This window comes from Phascolarctos cinereus, unplaced genomic scaffold (genome assembly GCF_003287225.1).
Source record: "Phascolarctos cinereus isolate Bilbo 61053 unplaced genomic scaffold, phaCin_HiC Scaffold_9;HRSCAF=440, whole genome shotgun sequence".
NCBI lineage: Eukaryota > Metazoa > Chordata > Mammalia > Diprotodontia > Phascolarctidae > Phascolarctos > Phascolarctos cinereus.
Window position 1 is genome coordinate 200,839,199 of NW_027556402.1, and position 20,080 is coordinate 200,859,278.

Genomic DNA, 20,080 nt, shown 5'->3' on the forward strand with positions numbered 1-20,080 from the left:
CTGATCTGTGAGGCATAAACTGCTTTCTGAGGTCTTCCCCTAGAGAACTGTCCCCCCAATATGCTCGTGGTTCCCTCAGGCCACACAAGTGACTTCAGCTTACACAAAAAGCAAGTCAAACCCCTAACCTTCAAGAGGCCAAAGTCACAGTGAGAATGGCAAAAAGAGCACGTGATCCAAAGCACATTCTCTCAGCAGTAAGTGCCCAGAACACGCAATCCAACAATGAAAAATAGCTACTAACATCATGGTGACTTCATGGTACAGTGGACTGAATGGAGGACTTGGAGTAGGGAAGGCATGATTATTTTTTTATTAATTCAGATTATTATTAACAATAATAATAATTTTAAAAAATTATGTATGCAATGCTAACTATGTGTTGTGCAATGTGCTAAACATTTTTTTACAAATATCATTTCACCTGATCCTCACAACAACCCTGAGGGGCAGGTGCTATTATTATCACCATTTTATAGATGAGGAAACTGAGGCAAAAAAAACCCATTAAGTGACTTGCCCAGGGTCACACAGCTACTAAGTATCTAAAGCTGGATTTGAACTCAGGATTTCCTGACTCCAGGCCCAGTCTCAGTTTGGGTTAAATTACAGCTTTGTTTCTGAAAGGATGTCAAGCAGCATGCTAGAAGAAAAATGGTATTTTAGGACAACTAGGGTTTTTGTTAAGCCCAGAAGCTTTGAACATTATAATTATGTTGCTTAAGCTACAATCACAATCTTCCATTCCTCCCTAAGATGGAACGTTCCTGGTTTTTTCATGCTATAAAATTCAACAAACCCGCCTAGCCTATTATCTTCTTTTCCCTTACCTTAATGGGATCTAGCACAGAAGATCGAGGTCTCTAACTACTTCTGAAAGCTGAAGATGATTGACTTAAATGCTGATAAATGTTTAATGACTCCATTACATTTTTCACAATAACTTGGATGAAAGGATAGGTGTCACAAGTACATCAAATCTGCAGATGACACAAAGCTGGGAGAGATAGCAAACACATCAGATCACAAAATCAGGGTCCAAAAAGATCTTGACAGGCTAGCTGTAAAGAAAAATTCCTCTGGATTAGAATTATCCAAAGAGGTATGGACTGCCTCAATAGGTAATGAGTTCCCTGTCACTCAAGGTATTTGAGAGCAAGATGGATGACCACTCTCCAGGGGTCTTGTAAAGAGATTCCCATTTAACTACACGCTGTACTAGATTGCCTTCCGGGATCCCTTCCAACTCTAAGATTCTAGACTATAAGAAGCAGCTTGCTACAGCAGAAAGAACTTGGAGTCAGGAGATCTGGGTCCCAGTCTTGCCTCTGTCCCCTAACAGCACAAGTGACCAAGGGACAAATCACTTTATCTGACTGGAACCCCTAACTGGTCTCCATGCCTCCGAGGAGACCAGAAAGTGATTGTTCCCTCCTGAAATTTTTCTAAGATTATTTTGTCTGGCCCTCTCCTTTATCCTATCTCACAGGACAGTAGTGAGGCTCACCAAGATATTGTTTGTTTGAAAGTACTTCATAAATGCTAAAGCACTATGTAAATGTCAATTATTACTAGTATTAAGCTCAGTTCTTCTGTACTTGTGACAACCAGGTTTCATGCTGCCTTATTAAGGGTAGGGAATATTTAATTTTCCTTCTTTGTCTCCCCAGGGCTTTGCCCATGGTAGATGCTCATTAATAAGTATTTGTTGAATTAAATTGAACAAAGATTTTCCCAGACAAGTAGTCTACAAAACTCAACATGGCACGTGCTAGGAGAAAACAGCATTGATTCAATTTAGCTTGTCAGGAAACAAGTCAAATGCCTCCCCCTCCCCCACTCTTGCCTACATTCCAAGTTCTCTTAGTAAATCAAACAGTAACATTTTCTCATTCACAACACTTGGAAATGAAAAACTGCCCTAGCGGTACAGAAAAGAGTCCAGCCACTGGTCAAGTGCTGACCCAGCCATGAAGGTTCCAGGGTTTGAATAATTCCAAAAGCAAAGGCACAAGGTGTTACTGCATATTATTGAATAAGTCTCTTTTATAATGTTTTCAGTTCAGATTACTCATCTCTATTCACCTGTAAAATGGGCTAATAATGTTTCCCTACTACCCAGAAGTATAGTAAAAGTTGAGTAATTGAGCCTTGTAAAATATGTAATGAAGTATGTGATTCTCCTGGTGAGAGGTAGTACAGAATTGCAAATATGTCACCTCTCTTAAATCATCACGTGATAAAAATATTTGCTGCTTTGTCGGGAGAAAATCAAACAGGAAAGGCCACAGCCTCAACCTCAAAATCACACTTCTCTGCTTAACAACATATGTGGTCATTTAAGCCAGTAGAAGGTGTCTCTTCCAGACTCACTCAAGGTGTGTTTGGGTACAAATTCTATTCCAACCTCTTACAAACACCGAACTGAAAACTACTTCATTTATCACCTAGACAGTGGATTCTGTCATCGTTTGTTTAAATGGTTCACTATAGGCTTTAAAAGAGACTGATCTGAAGTTTGAAGTTAAGCAACAACAACAAAGAAAATTAAATGGAGACTTTTTAAAGTTCACTCAAAAGACAGGAGAAAGAGAAGTGCTCATTGTGATGTGACTTTAAGGATTCATTATAAAACATTTATAAGGTACATATGGCCCCCATGTGCCACAAGGTTCATGGAAAAAGATTCATTTATTCAAGCTAGTCAATCCTCTTACCATGATAATCATCTTATTTCTTGTTATCCTTGCTCACGCCTAGCCTAATATAAGGAATGGAGAATTCATATGAAGCTGCCAGATCCTGGGATTTAGACTTGCAGAGAACCCAGAGATCATCTAGTCTAATCTCTCCATTTTACAGATGAGTAAACAGGTCCAGAGACACAGTCACAAAGGTTCAGAGACAGCGCAAGAGTTCATGTCCTGGGCCTCCAAATTCAGTGCTTTTTCCGGCACAGAAACAATTTCATAAGCATCATTCTCCTACCTGCAGTTTTGGGAGGTTCCAAAAAGTATGCCAAGCAACTATCTTCACTATAAACCATATCACGGGAATAATTTCCGTGGTTTAAAGAAAATATTCTATTATGCCATACTCTAGCATGGCCAATAAATAACAGTAGAAATATCCACTAAATGGCGAAGAACTGGACTTTGAGGGGATGCCCATCAACTGGGGAATAGCTAAACAAGTTGTGGTATATGAGTGCGATGGAATACTATCGTACTATAAGAAATGACAAGCAGGATGCTTTCAGAAGAACCTGGAAAGACTTACATGAACTGATGCAAAGTGAAGTGAGCAGAACCAGGAGAACACTGTACACTGTAACAGCAATATTGTACGATGATCAACTGTGAATGACTTAGCTATTCTCAGCAATACAATGATCTAAGACAATTCCAAAGGACTTATGATGAAAAATGCTATCCACCTCCAGAGAAAGAAATGATGGAGTCAGAATGCAGATTGAAGCATACTTTTTTTTTAAAACATTCTTTATTTTTCTTGTGGTTTTTTGTCTGTGTTTTCTTTCACAACATGACTAATAAGGAAATATGTTTTGCATGACTGCACATGTATAACCTAAAAAAGAAAGAAAGAAAAGAATATATTGTACAGGAGTGATGCTTATGAATATTTTATGAGTGCTTGGTTTCTTATTTCTTGATTATAAATCAGATTTCCCAGCACAAAAAAAAAAGAAGAAATATCCACTAAAGCCCTTCTCTGATGTCTCATCATGATATGGAAGTAATCTGGGGTTACAAGAGACTATATCAATGAAGCACATCTACCAAGTGGGCCAGGAAACACATAGCAGCTCCTGCAAGGGCTAGCCTTGCTAAATGTAGAAAGACTCACCATTGGATAGCCAGCCACAAGGGGACAGATTTTGAGGATCACAGGAAATCATTAAACACCCACACTAAGGCATGAAGGGGCTATGACTGAGAAGGAGCATCAACACTGATGAAATCATGAGCATTTGAAATATTGAAGTACAAATAGCCACAAATGCTATATGACTTGGTGGCAAAAATGGCCCCTCATTTCTCCTATCGTCTTTGTGATTTTACGTTTCATTTTCATCTCTGGTCTGAGACTCTGATCTCAAACTAAATACTGCATCTTGTTAGAGCCAATGTGATGATAGCTACTATAGCAAATCACTGGTTTGCTCATTCTTTAAATTCTGAGTACTGTTTGTATGAATTACAACAAAATATATTGACTCATTGACATAAACTCTTCCAGAGTTTCAAATGTTTAATGCTCTACAATTCCAGCCAAAGTCTTTGAGGGAGGAGGTTGCACCTTTCTGCCTCTACTCATTCTCACAGACCTTGAATGAATTTTGGCCACCATCTACTTAAATCTGTCTCTCCATTTCATTTTAGGTGCCACTTTCTCTTCCCTCATCCAATTTTCTTCAAATTTTCTTATAGCCTTGTATATGTCTCCACCTTGCATCAAATATGTGGGCATACTGCAATCCTTCTATTAGACTGTAGGCTCTAGGAGTGCAGGCACTATGTCATTTTTCATCTTGGCATCCCCAAACCAAGAACAATGCTTTGCATCTATCAGACTCTTAAATATTTGTTGAACTGAAGTAACTTTCCACTCTATTTTTTCTTTCACATTAAAAAAAAAACTACCTAGGAAATTAAGAGCAAAATAACCCACCTTACTCGTCTTTCTCTACCCTCCTTAGTATTCTTATGCCTGGCTGAAGGAGAGAATGCAAGGGAAATAAGAGTTAAATGACCATCTTTTACTGTAAGATGCACAACCTGAAAAAAAATTCTAAAGTAACCAGCTTGAAGAGAGAAAATAATAAATAGGAAGCACCACGGCAATTATCTTACTCCATTAGACATCTGCGTAGTTTGCTATCAACAGACCTCTGTCTTGTGGGACACAGGCTAAGGACCATCCCTAGAGTTTCCAGAAAGAAAAATCATACTGTGTCTTCCATCCCAAACCCCTCTGTTTCATACAGGTGAAATAATGTTAGAACTAACAGCCCAGGTAGCCTGGAAGGGGGAAAGTAACAAAAGTGTAGCATGAGATTGGGGAGGAGTTGAAGGTCGAGGGGACTGCAGGGTTTCCAAGCTGACTGTATTTGGACCTGGGGCTTTTCTGTTCCCTCTGCCCCTCCCCAGCTACCTCCCTAAGTCACTACCTAACTGTCAGTCAGATGAGGTTCAAGAGTGGTACAACATCATACTGGCTCTGGCTAGGAAATACCCTTTTTGAATCCTTCAGAGTAAATCAAATAACAAGAGTTCCTACCCAAAATGAAAGAATCCCAAGATCATGTGGAAAGGCTAGTTAACTATATTTTTCTACTATATTCACAGGCAGCTCCATTACATATAAAACATTTATAAAATGGATATATCTGCAAGCAAGCCCTGCCACCTCACCAGAGACCTACCCCAGGGACTGCTGTGTGGTTTCCACAGGCTACAGAAGCAAACCTGGAGGGGAGAAGGAAGGTGGTACATCTTCCTTCTCTACCTCACAGAAGAGTATTCCAACAGTTCTTTTAGCTGCTGTATTAATTCTGACAACACCTTGGTGAAGAAAAGGCAGAAAACATTTTTCCTTTTTTATAACTGAGGAAATTTAAGAGAAGTCATGAACTGCCCCTATATTTTGCATATTTCCACGGTAGGAAAAATTACAGCAATAGAATATATAATTGACAGTGTTATCTCTAAGATTTTATTGAAAATTTCTTTAGATTTATAATCTAATAATTATGAGCTATAAATGATAAAATAAGTGGATCACATTTTCAGCCTACTGATGTTATAATGATCTACACATGGGTTTAAAATAAGCTTACAAAAAAGTTAATAAAACATACATGACTGTTAGGAAGAAACCTACTCTCTACTACATCCCACTGCCTTTCCAAATAAGAAATGGGTCCAGGAACAGGGGTACCACTGCCCCAGGACTAATGTAAACCCTGCAGAATTCAGGAACTGACTACTCTTCTGCAGAAACCTTTTTGGGATACACTGATGTTTACAAATGATGCCAAAAAGTATGTGTTGAAAATAAACAGTAATTCCACAGAACAGAGAACAATCTCCTCAGGCATTGGAAAGTGCAATGAATACTTGCAAATAATGAATATCATTGAAAATTCCATCACAATATCATGGTTTTTGCTTATAAAGGAAAAAACTGAAGGAGTCCTAGTTTAGAGCTGTGAAGCAAAGTATTTTGTAAATCATAAAACATTAGAGAAACATGAAGTGCTATGATGACAAAGATGATGCAAAATACCTTTTTGTTATGTTTTAAGAAATGATATCCAAGAGAAAGCTTCTTGTAGGCATCTCCATATTTCTCATTCCATTCTGTAACAGATTTGAGGGCAGCTTTCTTCAATTTCTGGGCTACTTCTTTTGGGGGTGGGAGAGGCTGCTCATAGTCTGTTTCCATTGTGAGTTCCAGGAATTCTTGGAAGTTGGAAATAATTAATGTCCGAAACTGATGTGACCTGGTAAAGAGCTCATCCACAATCTGAAAAGCTGAGAAACGTATCTCAGCATGTTCTTGATTCAATTGAGTCATGAGTAAATGGTAAGCATGACTGACGTGCTCCTCTGAAGATCTGTTGAAATATTAACAATCCTTAGCCAACAACACAAAGCCTGAAAAACAAATTGATTTAGCATTTCCTCCTAATTTTAAGTAAGCCTTCTTTATATATAAATAGTATATAACTTTAAGCTAAATAACTCAAGATAAGTCCCCACATCAATCAATAAGCTTTTAGCTCTTAGATGTTTTTAACAGGATTCCTAGGCTGAAAACTGTTTTCTTCACACATTCCTAATATTTCTAAGGGAAGTAATTTTCTTTAAATTATCAGAAAATTATCATTCCCTGAAACCTCAGGCATGGAGCAGGAAGGGGCTCCGGTTACATACTAGACATCTTAACCACAATGCCAGAGAAAGTAGGGTAAACAATCCTTTTAAAGGGTCATCCAACAGGTAATTAAATTCATCTGGAAATAAAGATCTTAAAGAAAAAAGAACAGCAAAATCTCAGAAGAAACAAAATTTCAAGTATCCCAAAAGCTAATGGAAGTATGCACAGAGGGTATAAGTGAGCTGCAGCATATTACCAAGAACACGCACATGAGAAATGAAGTCAAAGCAAAAACAAGGACACGCATGTGTGGGGAAAGATGAATTAACCATGCATTACGAATGAGAGCCAACACATAGACAGGGGACACTGGGTACCCTCCATATGTTAAAAGAACCAGAGGAATGCCTTCAGCATCCTGGGTGATTCTTCTGTGAAACATTTACAGAAATATATGGTTAAGAATCACCCAATATGCAAAGGATTGGAAAAGCTGTGATCTGTGGAGGAAAAACTAAGTAAGTAAAGAAGTTGCCTATAAAGAGAAAGTCCAAAAGAAACCCAGCATTTTATTAACATCATTAGGACACTAAAACTTCGCAAAAAAGAATTTGGTTTCACTTCCCACCCCCACCTTCTTTCTTTCTTATAAATTTTTGGCCCAGCAGTGAGATGAAGATCGGAAGTAGAGAAGGAGAAAAGACAGATGGAGATAAGTGTGGCTGGAAGCAGGGCATAAATGGAATAGGAGATGGCTGTCTATGGGGCAGCCACAGGATGACAGATTTCCCACTGCTGCACAAACGATCCCGTGCCTTCCCATCTTCTCCAGCAGACTGCCCTCTCTATCATCCCTACTCTTCACTCATCTTCAGTCTCTCCCTGTCTATTGTTTCATTTACTGCTGCCTACAGACATGTCCACGTCTCCCCCATGCTCAAAAATCCCTCACTTGATCCACCCACCCCTGCTAACTATTGCCGCACATCTCTCCTCCCCTTTGAGGCTAAACTCCTTTGAAAAAGCTTCCATTTCTTCTCCTCTCACCTTCTTAACTCCTTGCTGTTTGGCTTCCAACCTCATCATTCCACTGAAACTGCTCTTTCTAAAGTTACTGGTGGCCTCTTACTGTCAAATCCAATGGCCTTTTCTCAGTCTTCATTCTCCCTGACCTCTCTGCAGCCTCTGAAACTGTTGATCATTCTCTTCTCCCTAGGTTTTTGGGACACTGCTCTCTCCCGGTCCTCCTCCTACCTGTCTGATGCCCCCTCAGTCTTCCTGCTCGATCTTTATCCAAGGCATGCCTGCTAAAGGTAGGGAGTCCCCAGGGCTCTGTGCTGGGCCTTCTTCTCTTCTTCCTCTATACTATTTTGCTTGGTGATCTCATCAATTCCCACGGATTCAATGATCATCTCTACGCTAATGATTCACAGATCTATTTATACAACCCTAACCTTTTCCCTAATCCTCAGACTAGTATCTCCAACTGCCTACTGGCTATGCTGATCTAGATGTCCTCTAGAAATCTTGAACTCAACATGTCCAAAACTGAACTTATCTTTCCTCCCAAGCCCTTCTCTTCCCAAACTTGCCTGTTACTGTTGAGGGCAGCACCATCCTCCCAGGTTCACAACCTATATTTCACTCTCAGCTTTTCAATCTCTCACCACCACCACCACCCCCATATCAATTTGTTACCAGGCCTGTTGATTTTACCTTTGTAACATCTCTCTTTTATGCCCCCACTTCAGGGGCTCCTTATCACCTCCAGGATCAAATATAAAAAACTGTTTGGCACTTTAACATCTTCCTGACTTGGCACTCTTCTGCCTTTCCAGTCTTCCCACATACTGTGAGATCTAATAACACTGGTCTCCTTGCCATTCCTTGCACAAGAGACTCTACTCCCTACTCCAGGCATTTTTCAATGACTGTCTCCCATACACAGAACATTCTCCTTCCTTATCTCTACCTCTTGGATTCTCTGACTCATTCAAGTTTCCGCTAAAATTCACCCTTCTATAAGAAGCCTTTCTTGATCCCCCTTAATGCTGTTGACTGTTTCCAATCAATCCTGTCTACGTCTTATTCATTACATAGTTATTTTCATGTTGTCTCCCCATTAGACTGTGAGTTCCTCAAGAGCAGGGACTGTCTTTTATCTCTCTTTGTATCCTTAGTGCTTAGCACAGTGCCTGGCCATCCCATCCATTCCACGACTCCCTAACCACAGGACATACTTGCAGATTTTCTTCACTTCCTTCATTTTTTCAGGATCCAGCTGTGGTTCTCCTGAAGTGGTGAGGTCCTCCACTAACTGAGAAAGCTTTTGATCCATATCCGGAAAGCTGCAACAGAGAGACACTAAATCGTGACATGGTTCTTTTAAAAATAATTTAAAATTCTTCTGGGAGTCTTCTCTGCGGAAAAGTATAAAAGTCCAAGGTTTTCAGTGGTTAGAGACTCACCTGAAGTATTTACCCTTTTCAGAGCAACTGATGGAAGCCCAGAGCTTGAGAACAGGAAAAACCAGATTTCAATTTTGACTTGGAGACTGCCTCTGATTTAAGCTATTTGCCCAGTTCTATATGTGACTCTTAAATCCCTCCAGCTGTGAAACAAAGTTGTACCCAAATCCCAAGAGTGCTATAAGGATTAATGCTTGCAAAGAATTTTGAAGGTACATAGTACTTAACTATTATTTTGTTCTCAGAACACCCATTTTATCTGTTCTGAAAACAAGTACGTACTGGAAAAACCTATAAAGGAAAAAATAATTAAAAAAACCCCTATCAAACAGGTTTTTATTAGCTGCTAGTGATATCATATATCCCCCAAGGCATAGTGCAAGATGGTCCACATACATCTGGAGAAGCAATTTTAGAAAGGAATACACAACACTGTACATCTCTCCAGACACCCCTTAGCAGATGGCAGACCATTTCTGATAAATAGTGATATCCCATTGCCTTCTACAGTTTTTGTCTTGTGCCAGTTCCATTGTGAACTGGTAACACTGAATTTAACAATGACTTTGAGCTGTTGGGTAGGTGCAAAGAAAGCCATGTTAACAACAAAAAAAATGGAAACAGACTATATGGCTAATGACTGGGAAATGACTAAATGAACTGCGGCATATCAACGCAATGGATTATTATTGCACCATAAAAGGACAAATATGAAGACTATAAATGAATATGGAAAGACATCTGAAGTGATACAGAGAGAAGAAAGCATTCAGAACAAACATACTGCCTATATAAAAAGTAACAGCAACAAAATCTGAAAAGTACACACACACTAAAGAGACTAGAAGCAAGTAAGATGAAAGGAATTATTATTATTGTGATTTTTCTCAGATAAGATCCTTAATGGGAACAAGAACCAATACAAGTTATTACTGTGAATCAGCACCCACCCCTCTCTGCCAAAAAAGAAAAAGAAGAAGAACCCAGTCTGACTGACTAGAATAAAAGGGGTTAGGAGGCTCCAGTGGAAGCTCACAATATGTACAGACAGGAAGCACCATCCTGAGCTGCCAGTATGCATGCAGCATACATTCAGGCCTTTTTTTCTACAACAAAGCAGATTTGAACCAAAGGAGCTGTTTATAATTGTATACTGAGTTTGATTTACTGAAGAACTGGTATCTGATTTTGTGTATAGATTCTGCTGTTTTGGGAAGTGCCTATGAATTGTTACAAGGGTACCACTGAAAAGATTTCAAACAATGCTACAGATTCTTAGGAGTTAAATGGCTTGTGAAGTGACAGAAGTAAGGTATTCAGAGAGGAAGATAATGTCACTGATGTCCTGTACTTCCTGACATCTTATAGTCTTCCCAGATCCTCAAAGAGATATCTGGAAAGGCAGCTGCTTGGGAATCAGCCATCAAACATTTTCTAAGCAGGATTTATAGACTAACATAATGTCCTTCATAGAGAAAGCAGGGTGAAGAGTAGATCATATGTGAAAAATACTGGACAGTACTCCAATGCCAGAGAGACAGGAGTTCAACCCAGAGAAGAGGCTGTCCTTCAAATGTCCTAAGGAGGCCACTGGATAATAATGGTCATTTTCAGGAGGACATGACCATGACCTGGCTAGAACATGTCCAAGGTGCTATAGTAGTGGTGAGGGACTATAGCTATGAACAGCCTTACGTACATTCTGATTATATAGTGTCTTGAAGTCATGGTGCTTAAGTGTTTAGCCAATTTTGTGGCACTGAGAGTGCAGACAACTCAAATGTGACATTATTAAGTGCCTTGCAAAAGGAGGGATAGAAAATGATTTGGAAAATGATCACAGAACCCATGATCACAAAGTGCAGTGATCCCCAGAAAACAGGTGAACTACAAAAGGATTAACTCAAGTGCCCAAGGGGCATTAAAACTCAAAAATAAATGTTAGACTTGACCTGCTCCCTGCCACCCAGGCTCCTGTGTGCAGCCCTCCCTTGTAGCTAGTCATGACACATCAGAACTTTATCAAAAAAATGTTTCAACTCCACCAAAGCCCTACTATACTCAGGTTTCCAGGAGATAGGGATAGGATGGGCAGATAGAGGTACAATGTTTACAAAATCAGAAACACTGAAAAAAAAAGCAAAGCTCTGAAAAGTTCAGGTTCAGCTACTTCTGCTTGCAAGTATCATTAACTGGCTTTACCTTAGGTTATACAGAAAATGAAACATCAGGCTGGTTGTAAACTGGGGCATTTGACAACAGAATACATGGATTTCCCATGTTAACTTTTAGACATTTACCATACTATGAAATAAAGCAGTATGTAAAATGTAATTATTAATGTGTTCCAATTCAATTGAAATATCATCTTGTTTTTGTGTTTTTCAGATTCTCACAACTTTGATCTATGCATATATGGCAAATCCAGCATTTGCTTTATAATGCATCTGGTGGATTAATTGTAATTACCTCTAATATAAAATGCTCAAAAATGTATGGAACTATCAAATATTTGCAAGTCTAGGGGAGCTGAGTGGTATCAATAAATATCTTGACTTGCTTAAAAACATTAACAGGAAGCTCTTGAAGGGAGGGGATACTGTAAATAAACTGCTATTGGTGCACCAATAGTTCCATGAGTGCTTTCAGCTGCTAAGAAATTATCCAGTTGACCAGCAAAGTAGAGGCAGAACATAAGGCAAAGTACTTAGCAGTGATGAAAACAGATCTTTTATGAATCAGAACTAACCAATCAGGTCAGGTGCAGATCACTAAGATTAGAGCTAGGTCTCACCACAATGCTTCAGCCAGTTCTGCTGGAAACTGGACTGATATGCAATCTTTTCAGAGATGAGGAGGTTCAGGACCAGCAGACAAGGCTGCACACTTCAGGGATGGCACCTAAAGAGTCTGACCCAACTATTCTGCTACAGCCTTGAACAAGATAGGCACAGAAAAGGTGGGTGCTCTCAAGAGAAAAATCTGGCTATGGTCCTCCAGCAACTGAAGGCCACCAGATTGACATCAGGAAATGGAGATGCAGGCTGCCCTAGGTCATTAAAAAAAAAAAAGATTAATCCCTGCTCTACTAGCTTTGACCAGATTCATTGTTAAACTTTATATATTTGTATGAACTTTACACACACACATATATAGTTAAACTGTAAATAATCTGGCATTTGTATATTTGTGCATTTATTCCTTATTTTGCTTGTTTTGCTGCAATTGTTAAGTGTATCATAAAAATAAAAAGTCACACCAATACTCACATTCTTAGACACAAAGCAATCAAACAATATTTTTTCAACTCACAAGTTACATAATATGGCTTTAACTGAGTATCAACAAAATACCAGATCTTAAAAGTCTCAATTTTTTTACCTGAAGAATGAGATTGGACTAGGTGACTTCTGAGGTCACTTCCAGCTCTAAAGTTCTTTAAATCTATGGCTCAATGAAATTAGTTAAGTACTTTCCCTTCCCTGCACCAAGAGAACGGAATTGAACTAAATTATGTGGTCCCTCCCAACTCTGACAGTCTATGATCTGATGAAATACAACATTCCCATACATAAGAATGGCTGTCAACACAAGAAATCCTTTCTCATTATAGTACAGTGATATATTCTCAGTCTCCAGCACCAACTCAAAACCCCAGTTTACAAAGAAACAATATTACAAATGGTGGTTACTTAAGTTCCCTAGCTATGTTCTATGTTTGCAATAGTATCACTGCTCTATTTCTGTGTGTATGTATATACACATGTGTATATATGTAAAACACATGTTATATATACACATACATACACATGCATGTGTGCATACACACACATACACACACACACACTGCACATGTACTACCTCTGACATATGTTGGTTTTGTAATCCTAAACAAGTCACTTAATTTCTAGGCAATCTTCTAAGTTAGTAAGTATTTATTAAGCCTCTCCTATCTGTCAAGTCAGGGCAGCTAGGTGGCACAGTAGATGGAGTATGGGGCTCACAGACAGGAAGCCTTATCTTCCCAAGTTCATATTTGGCTTCAGATACTGACGACCTGTGTGACCCTGGGCAAGTCACTTAATCCTGTTTGCCTCAGTTTCCTCTTCTGTAAAATGAGCTGGAGAAGGAAATCAAAAACTACTCCATTATCTTTGCCAAGAAAACTCCAAATGGAGTCACAAAGAGTTGGATACAACTGAAATGACTGAACAACAACTATGCCAAGCACTGTGCCTTTAAGCAAAACACTAGGATACCAGAATTGCAAAAAGGCAGTCCCTTCCCTCAAGGGAGTAAGTCAATAGGTATTTTTTTAATCACCTACTATGTGCAAGGCACTATGCTAAGAGCTAGGGATACAAAAAAGATGCAAAAACAGTCCCCCTCAAGAGGCTCACAATCCCATAGCAGAGACAACAGGCAAACAAATGTGTACAAACATAAGGCTCTAAGTTGCAGAGAAGGTGCCCAACTTTCATTGGTAGAAGGAGTTTCCTCACTGGCAATTCTCTATAGCAATTAAAATACAGGTCTAACCCGTATCCTTATCCCTATCTCCTTCCTGTAACCCATATTATCCAGAGTTTGGAATCCCAGGACTTTATAAGAAGAATGGGATATATTTTAAGAGGTTGGAAGATATAAGAATGTCACACAAAGGAGAAATGGGAAAAAAACTAGAACTAAAAAGAAAACATGAAGCTTTTCTAAAATAAGAGGGAGATGGAGAGTTTGAAGAAGATATGGTTACTTGTGCAGCAAAGAATGATAAGTATACACAGCCATCCACAGCTGGAATTGGAGAGAGAAGGGATGAAGACTGCTAGAAAGAATCCAGAGGAGGGCAAACAAGATGGTGAGGGGGCTTGAGTCCAAGTCATATGAGAATTGGAATTAGGGATAGTTAGCTTTTAAAAAGAGAAGCCTAGGCCCACCCCTCCTGAAGAAAGGTGGAGCCTGCTTCTGGCCAGACATGTCTAAATCCTCCGGACTTTCTTTGTAATAAATTTTCTTGATACTAAAAAACAATAAAACAAATAAAAAATAAAAAAAAGAAGCCTATGATAGGCCATGGAGGAAGAACCAGGTGGAAGGTGCAGGAAAAACTTCCTAACAACTAATGCTATCCAAAAATGGAACTGAGCTGCCACAAAATGGAATGGTTTCGCTTTCTTTAAAGGGCTTCAAGAAGAGACTGGATGTGATTGCTTGCCGAGCATGTTACAGTAGACATTCATTCTAATATGAGTGGAACTAGATGGCTGCTAGACGCTAGAATGACGTGCAGACTTCTCAGACACAAGGAGGTTCAGGATCAGCAGGAAAGCTGCCCACTTTAGGAGTGGCACCTAAAGACTCTGACCTATAATACAATGATAAAAACTAATGTTCAAAGTCCTTTGCAGCTTTAAAACTTTTTGAGTGTGTGATGTGTCAATGCGAAGATTCAAATTCTGGTCTGCCCGGCTCCCCGTTCAACAGTATTTCCATGTACAATGTACAGTATGTGCTGACAGAGACAGAAAGATAAATAGCAAACATCTGCTCTAAGAGAGAGGTGACATAACATTACATGAAGCAGAATTAGAAAAGCAGCTAGGGAGGTTTTCTGTGGGCACACAGACAGCATTCTCCCTCTTTATATTTCCTTTTATTATACTTATTCAGGACAGCCACCACAGAGGATGCTCTATGGACTGAGTGTATCCTGGGGATGAAGCAAAGAGAGGTGCTGTGATAACGAGCTTCCCGGGAGGGATCCTCAAAGAGGGGCGAGGCGCTCCCCTGGGGTCACCAGGTTAGCCCACCCTGATCTCCGAGAGAGGTCCCCTGCAGGGTCTCCTGGCGAACCCCAGCCCGGGGTCCTGGGCGCTCTCTGAGTCCGCTTCGGGGTCAGTGGATCCCTTAGAGACCAGCCCTCCAGCATCGTACAGAGGAGGAAACTGAGGTAAGGAGCCTGGAAGGGGATGGGCTGAGGTCAGAGAGCGAGTCTGAGGCTGAGCAAAGTCAGCCCCCGGAGCCGCGGGAGCTCGAGACCCTCAGGCCGCCCGCCTCCTTCCCCGCCCCACCCCTCTACCTACCCTACCCAAGTTAAAGGTCAAGGCTAATGGCGCCCCCGCCCTCTCCTCCCGAGAGGCAGCCCAGGCCCATCACCCCGGCAACTGCAGCACCTACCGGCCTCGAGAAAGGCCGCGAGACCGGCCTCAGGACTACTACTGCCACTGCCACTGCCGCTGCCGCCGCCGCCGCCGCCGCCAATGCCGCGCCCCCTACTTGGCCACGCCCCCGGAAGTTACATCTATCCGGCCCGCCCCACCCCCGCTCTGGGCGCGACCCAGAGCCCAACCAACCCTTACGTCATGGCTCCCTTCAGGCCGACCATTGGCTAATCCCGGGCAGGAGGGGTGGGGTCAAGGGGTAGGAGGGGACGGGCCTGTCTTGGATGGAAGGGGGCAGGAAGGAGGAGGCCAGAGAACAGTGCAGTGACGTAGGCACGCTCTTTGCGTGCTGCGTGGGAGGAGACGCGAGACGATCAACTAGGAGGTCTGGACAGAATTTTAAAAAAAAAACAGTACGGGCGGGCCCACCACGATCTTAAGGGAACAGTACCATAAACCCTGAACTACGGCTCTGCTTCCTTTCTCCCGTAGGTTCCCTCGAGTCAAATCAAGTCAAGTCAAGCCAACATGCGTTAATTCAGCATGTCAAGCATTGTGCTAAGCGCTGGGAATAAAAATACATCTCCCAGGACCTTATTCTGGAGATTTTCCCCAAGAAGAAGAGAATAGTTATTATAAAGCCTTAATAGCTGCTTGGGGAAACTGAGAATTTTCTGTGACTCATTAGGGTCACCCAGCCAGGAGTTGTCACAGAATCGGGACTTGAACCCAGTTCTCCCTGATTCCAACGTCAGCTTTCTATTTACTGTGCCAAGCTGCCTCCATATCCCCACTTTACGGACGAGGAAACTAAGACCTAGAGAGGGGGACTAGCCCGTGATCACACAAATAATGTCAAGAGTCGGGACTGAGGGGCAGCTAGGTGGCACAGTGGGTAGAGCACAGACCCTGGAGTCAGGAGGACCTGAGTTCAAATGCGCCCTCAGACACATAACACTTACTAGCTGTGTGACCCCTAGGCAAGTCACTTCACCCCAGTTGCCTCACCAAATAAAAAAAAAAGTTGGAACTGAAACTCAGGGCTCTATTTCCCTATTGGAAGGGCGGGGTGGGGGGAGGCGGAAAGGGGAGAGAGAGAGAGATGAGGAGGAGGAGGAGGAGAAGAAATAAAGAGATACAGATATACAGAGAAACATACAAAGCGATACAGAGAGAGATACATATACTTAAAAAGAAACATAAAGAGATACAGAGAGATACATAAAGAGAGAGAGGGTAGGAGGGATATCTGTGTGTGTGCGTGTGTGTGTATACACATGTATAGTTTTGCAAACCTTAAACAGCTATTTAATACCAGTTATTTATTACCATTGATGCCAACAGATAACTGCTGTATCCGATATCACTAATAGAAAAGAGAAAAACCAAGTGCTCTACATGACGACTGACAGGGAGCAAAGGGGCAGGTTTTCTGTAAGAGGTGACTTTTGAGTTGAGCTTTAAAGGATGGTTTAAAAAAAAGCGCATTCCAGATATAAGGAACAGTGTGAGCAAGGGAAGGGGAGAGTGTGTTCCAAGGACAGAGCCTGTTTAGCTCATAGTAAGTGATGGAGATTAATGTGAGGTAGGGCTGGACAGGTAAGTGCCACATGACTGCAGGGGGCTTTGAATACTAGGCAAAGGAGATGAAAGGGTACTCAGGAGGTAATAGGGAACTTGTGGCAGGCCCAGGTCTTCTGACCACACAACCAGTGTACTAAAAATTCAAGCATTTATCCAGATCAAATGGGGCAAAATAGGTTTTCTTGAACTAATTAGGTAATTAAGACAAGATTATTTTTGTTCCGTTTAGACAGATCTTAGAGGCATGGTGGAATCTTTATCATTCTTGCTAACTGAAATTACATGCTTTGGGAAAAGAAAAAAGTGTAAATTTGGAAAGTGAAAAGCTGATGTACAATTTAGTATATGAGAAAAGAACTTGGATTTCTGTACCTTAATTTAAAATGTAGAAATGACAGACTGCTAGCCAGGGGTGGAAAGCAACTAATTTAGGCAAGGTAAAAATCACTTTGCCCTAGAAATAGCATCAGACCCCAAACTATGTCATAAAGTAGTCATTGTCAAACTATTTGATACTAATTAAAAAACAGAAGAACAGATCAGTGGAGTAGCCTACTAAGTAAGAACAAAAAGTAATCAAAAAGAGTAGCCCAGGGTTTGGTGAACCAAATATTCCTAGGGAAATTCTTGAGGGAGGGTGGGTAAGGTCTCTATTTGACAAGAACTGCTGGGAAAAACTAAAAAGCAGGTTGATAGAGATTAGATTTAGACCAAGGTATTACATAATATTTCAAAATAAATTAAATTTGATTAAAGATCATATAAGAATTAGAAGAAAAAAGATCATGCACACTTTATAGCTATGTCTAAAAGGTAAATTCTTAACTAAACAAGGGATAGACATTATTTAAAAAAAAGATTTTAAGGTAATTTTCATTAAATGAAATTATTTTTATAGTATTTTGTAATCTATTTGATACTAAGATTTTTTTATCCCAGTTCCTGCTTCCTTTTTTATAGCATTAACTTTGTTAGTGAAATTGAAAAGCTTTTTCATGAACAAAATTGATACAACAAAAAGTGAAACAGTAACTGTAGGGGAAAACATCTTTGTATCAAATAAATATCTTTGATAAGAGCCTGACATAAACAAGAAAAATGTATGACTAAAAGTCATTCCCCCTACTAGATAAGTGGACAAAGAATAAAACAAACAGTTCTCAAAAGAAAAATTGCAAACTATTAACAATCTTGTGAAAGAATACTCTAGTCATTAATAAGCAATTTCACCTCACACTCAGCAAATTGGCAATGACAGCAAAAGATGAGAATGCTTTATGTTGGAATTGGTGTAGAAATACAGGCACACTAATGCATTGTTGGTGTAGCTGTAAATTGGTCCAGCTATTTTGGAAAACAATTTGGAATTATATGAAGAGAGTGATTAAAAGGCCAATGCCCTTTGATCCAGAAATTCTATTGCCATGAATATACTACAAGAATATGTATCAAAATATTTATAGCATTATTTTTTGTAGTAGCAAAGAATAAACTGGAAACAAAATAGTTTCCCATCAATTGGGGAACAGCTAAAAAAAAAACAACAATGAAACACATGAAGGCCTTAAGACCTGATTCAATGACAAATAAGCAGAACCAGAAAACTATGTTCACAAGGACTACAATAACATAAATTTAAACAACAGAAACAAAAATGTTGAAACTGGCTGCTATGAAATTATAATGAACAGTCTTAGGTCCGAGGAAAAACTTTGAGAAGATACCTCTCTCCTACTTCTTTGTAGAGATGGAGGACTATGGGTGTGGAACACTCCATATAATGCCAGACTGTTATGCTAGTTAGCTTTACTGAAGTTCCTCCTTTCCTTCCCCACCCCCACTAATTTTATATAAAGGATGGCTCTCTGGCAGGAGGGAAATGCATTGGGAAATGCAGGTCATTCAATAAGATCAGTGTTACTGGATTACAAAGCACATTAGAAGGGAGTAAGGTGTAAGAAGACTGGAAAAGTACTAAGAGAACAGGTTATAAAGGGCTCTGAATGCCAAAAGATTTTATATTTCATCCTGGAGGTAACAATAAGCCCCAGAATTTTATTGAATGGAAGGGTAATTGTCTGATTGTCTGGTCTGCACTTTAGGAAGATCAGTTTGACAGCTGAGAGGTGGATGGATTGAAGTAGGGAAAGACTTGAGTCACAGAGACCAACCAGCAAACTGTTGAACTTGACCAAGCATGAGGTAGTGTTAGAGGAGAAAAGCTAAGGGAGGGAACATATGAGAAATATTATAAAGGTACAAATAATAGGACTTGATAACTAAATGGATACGTAGGATGAGAGTGAGGTGTTGAGAATAATACCTAGGTTTTGAGCCTGGGGATGTGAGAGAATGACAGTACTCCTTTTTTTTTTCCTTAATAGTATTTCATTTTTCCCCAATTACATGTAAAGATAGTTTTCAACATTTATTTTTGTAAAATTTTGTGTTCCAAATTTTTCTCCCTCCCTCTCTTCCCTCACCACTCCCCAAGATAGCAAGCAACATGATATAGGTTATTCATGTACAATCATGCTAAACATATTCCCACATTAGTCATGTTGTGAAAGAAGAATCAGAAGAAAAGGGGGAAAGCACAAGATAGACAAAAACAAAAAACAAAAAAAAATGAAAATAGTATTCTTTGATCTGCATTCATACTCCGCAGTTCTTTCTCTGGATGTGCTTAGCATTTTCCATCACAAATCTTTTGGAATTTTCTTAGGTGAGAATGATAGTATTCTTAACAGTAATAGGGAAGTTGGGGAGGGGGTATTGTAGGAAAAGATATTAAGTTCAGTTTTGGATATGTGGAATTTAAGATGTCTATGGGACATTTTAAGTCTCAATAAATCTTAATTACATTTTAATAACAATTAATTGACTGACATCTAGTTCAAGATGGCAGTTGGAGATCCAAGACTAGAGATTAGGAGAGAAGTTTGGCCTGGACAAGTAGATCTG

General features: G+C 40.0%; 1 protein-coding gene across 1 annotated transcript in view; it reads right to left on the minus strand.

The window, feature by feature from the left end:
• The window catches only part of UVSSA (UV stimulated scaffold protein A), a 101,895-nt gene extending 86,249 nt beyond the window's left edge, over positions 1-15,646 (minus strand). The window contains exons 1-3 of the mRNA XM_020992249.2: positions 15,549-15,646; positions 9,144-9,251; positions 6,310-6,640 (exon numbers count right to left, since the gene is read on the minus strand). Of these exons, the coding sequence (XP_020847908.1) occupies positions 6,310-6,640; positions 9,144-9,241 (429 nt within the window). The 5' untranslated portion in view covers positions 9,242-9,251; positions 15,549-15,646. The remainder of the gene's footprint in view (positions 1-6,309; positions 6,641-9,143; positions 9,252-15,548) is intronic.
• Positions 15,647-20,080: the final 4,434 nt, after the last annotated feature.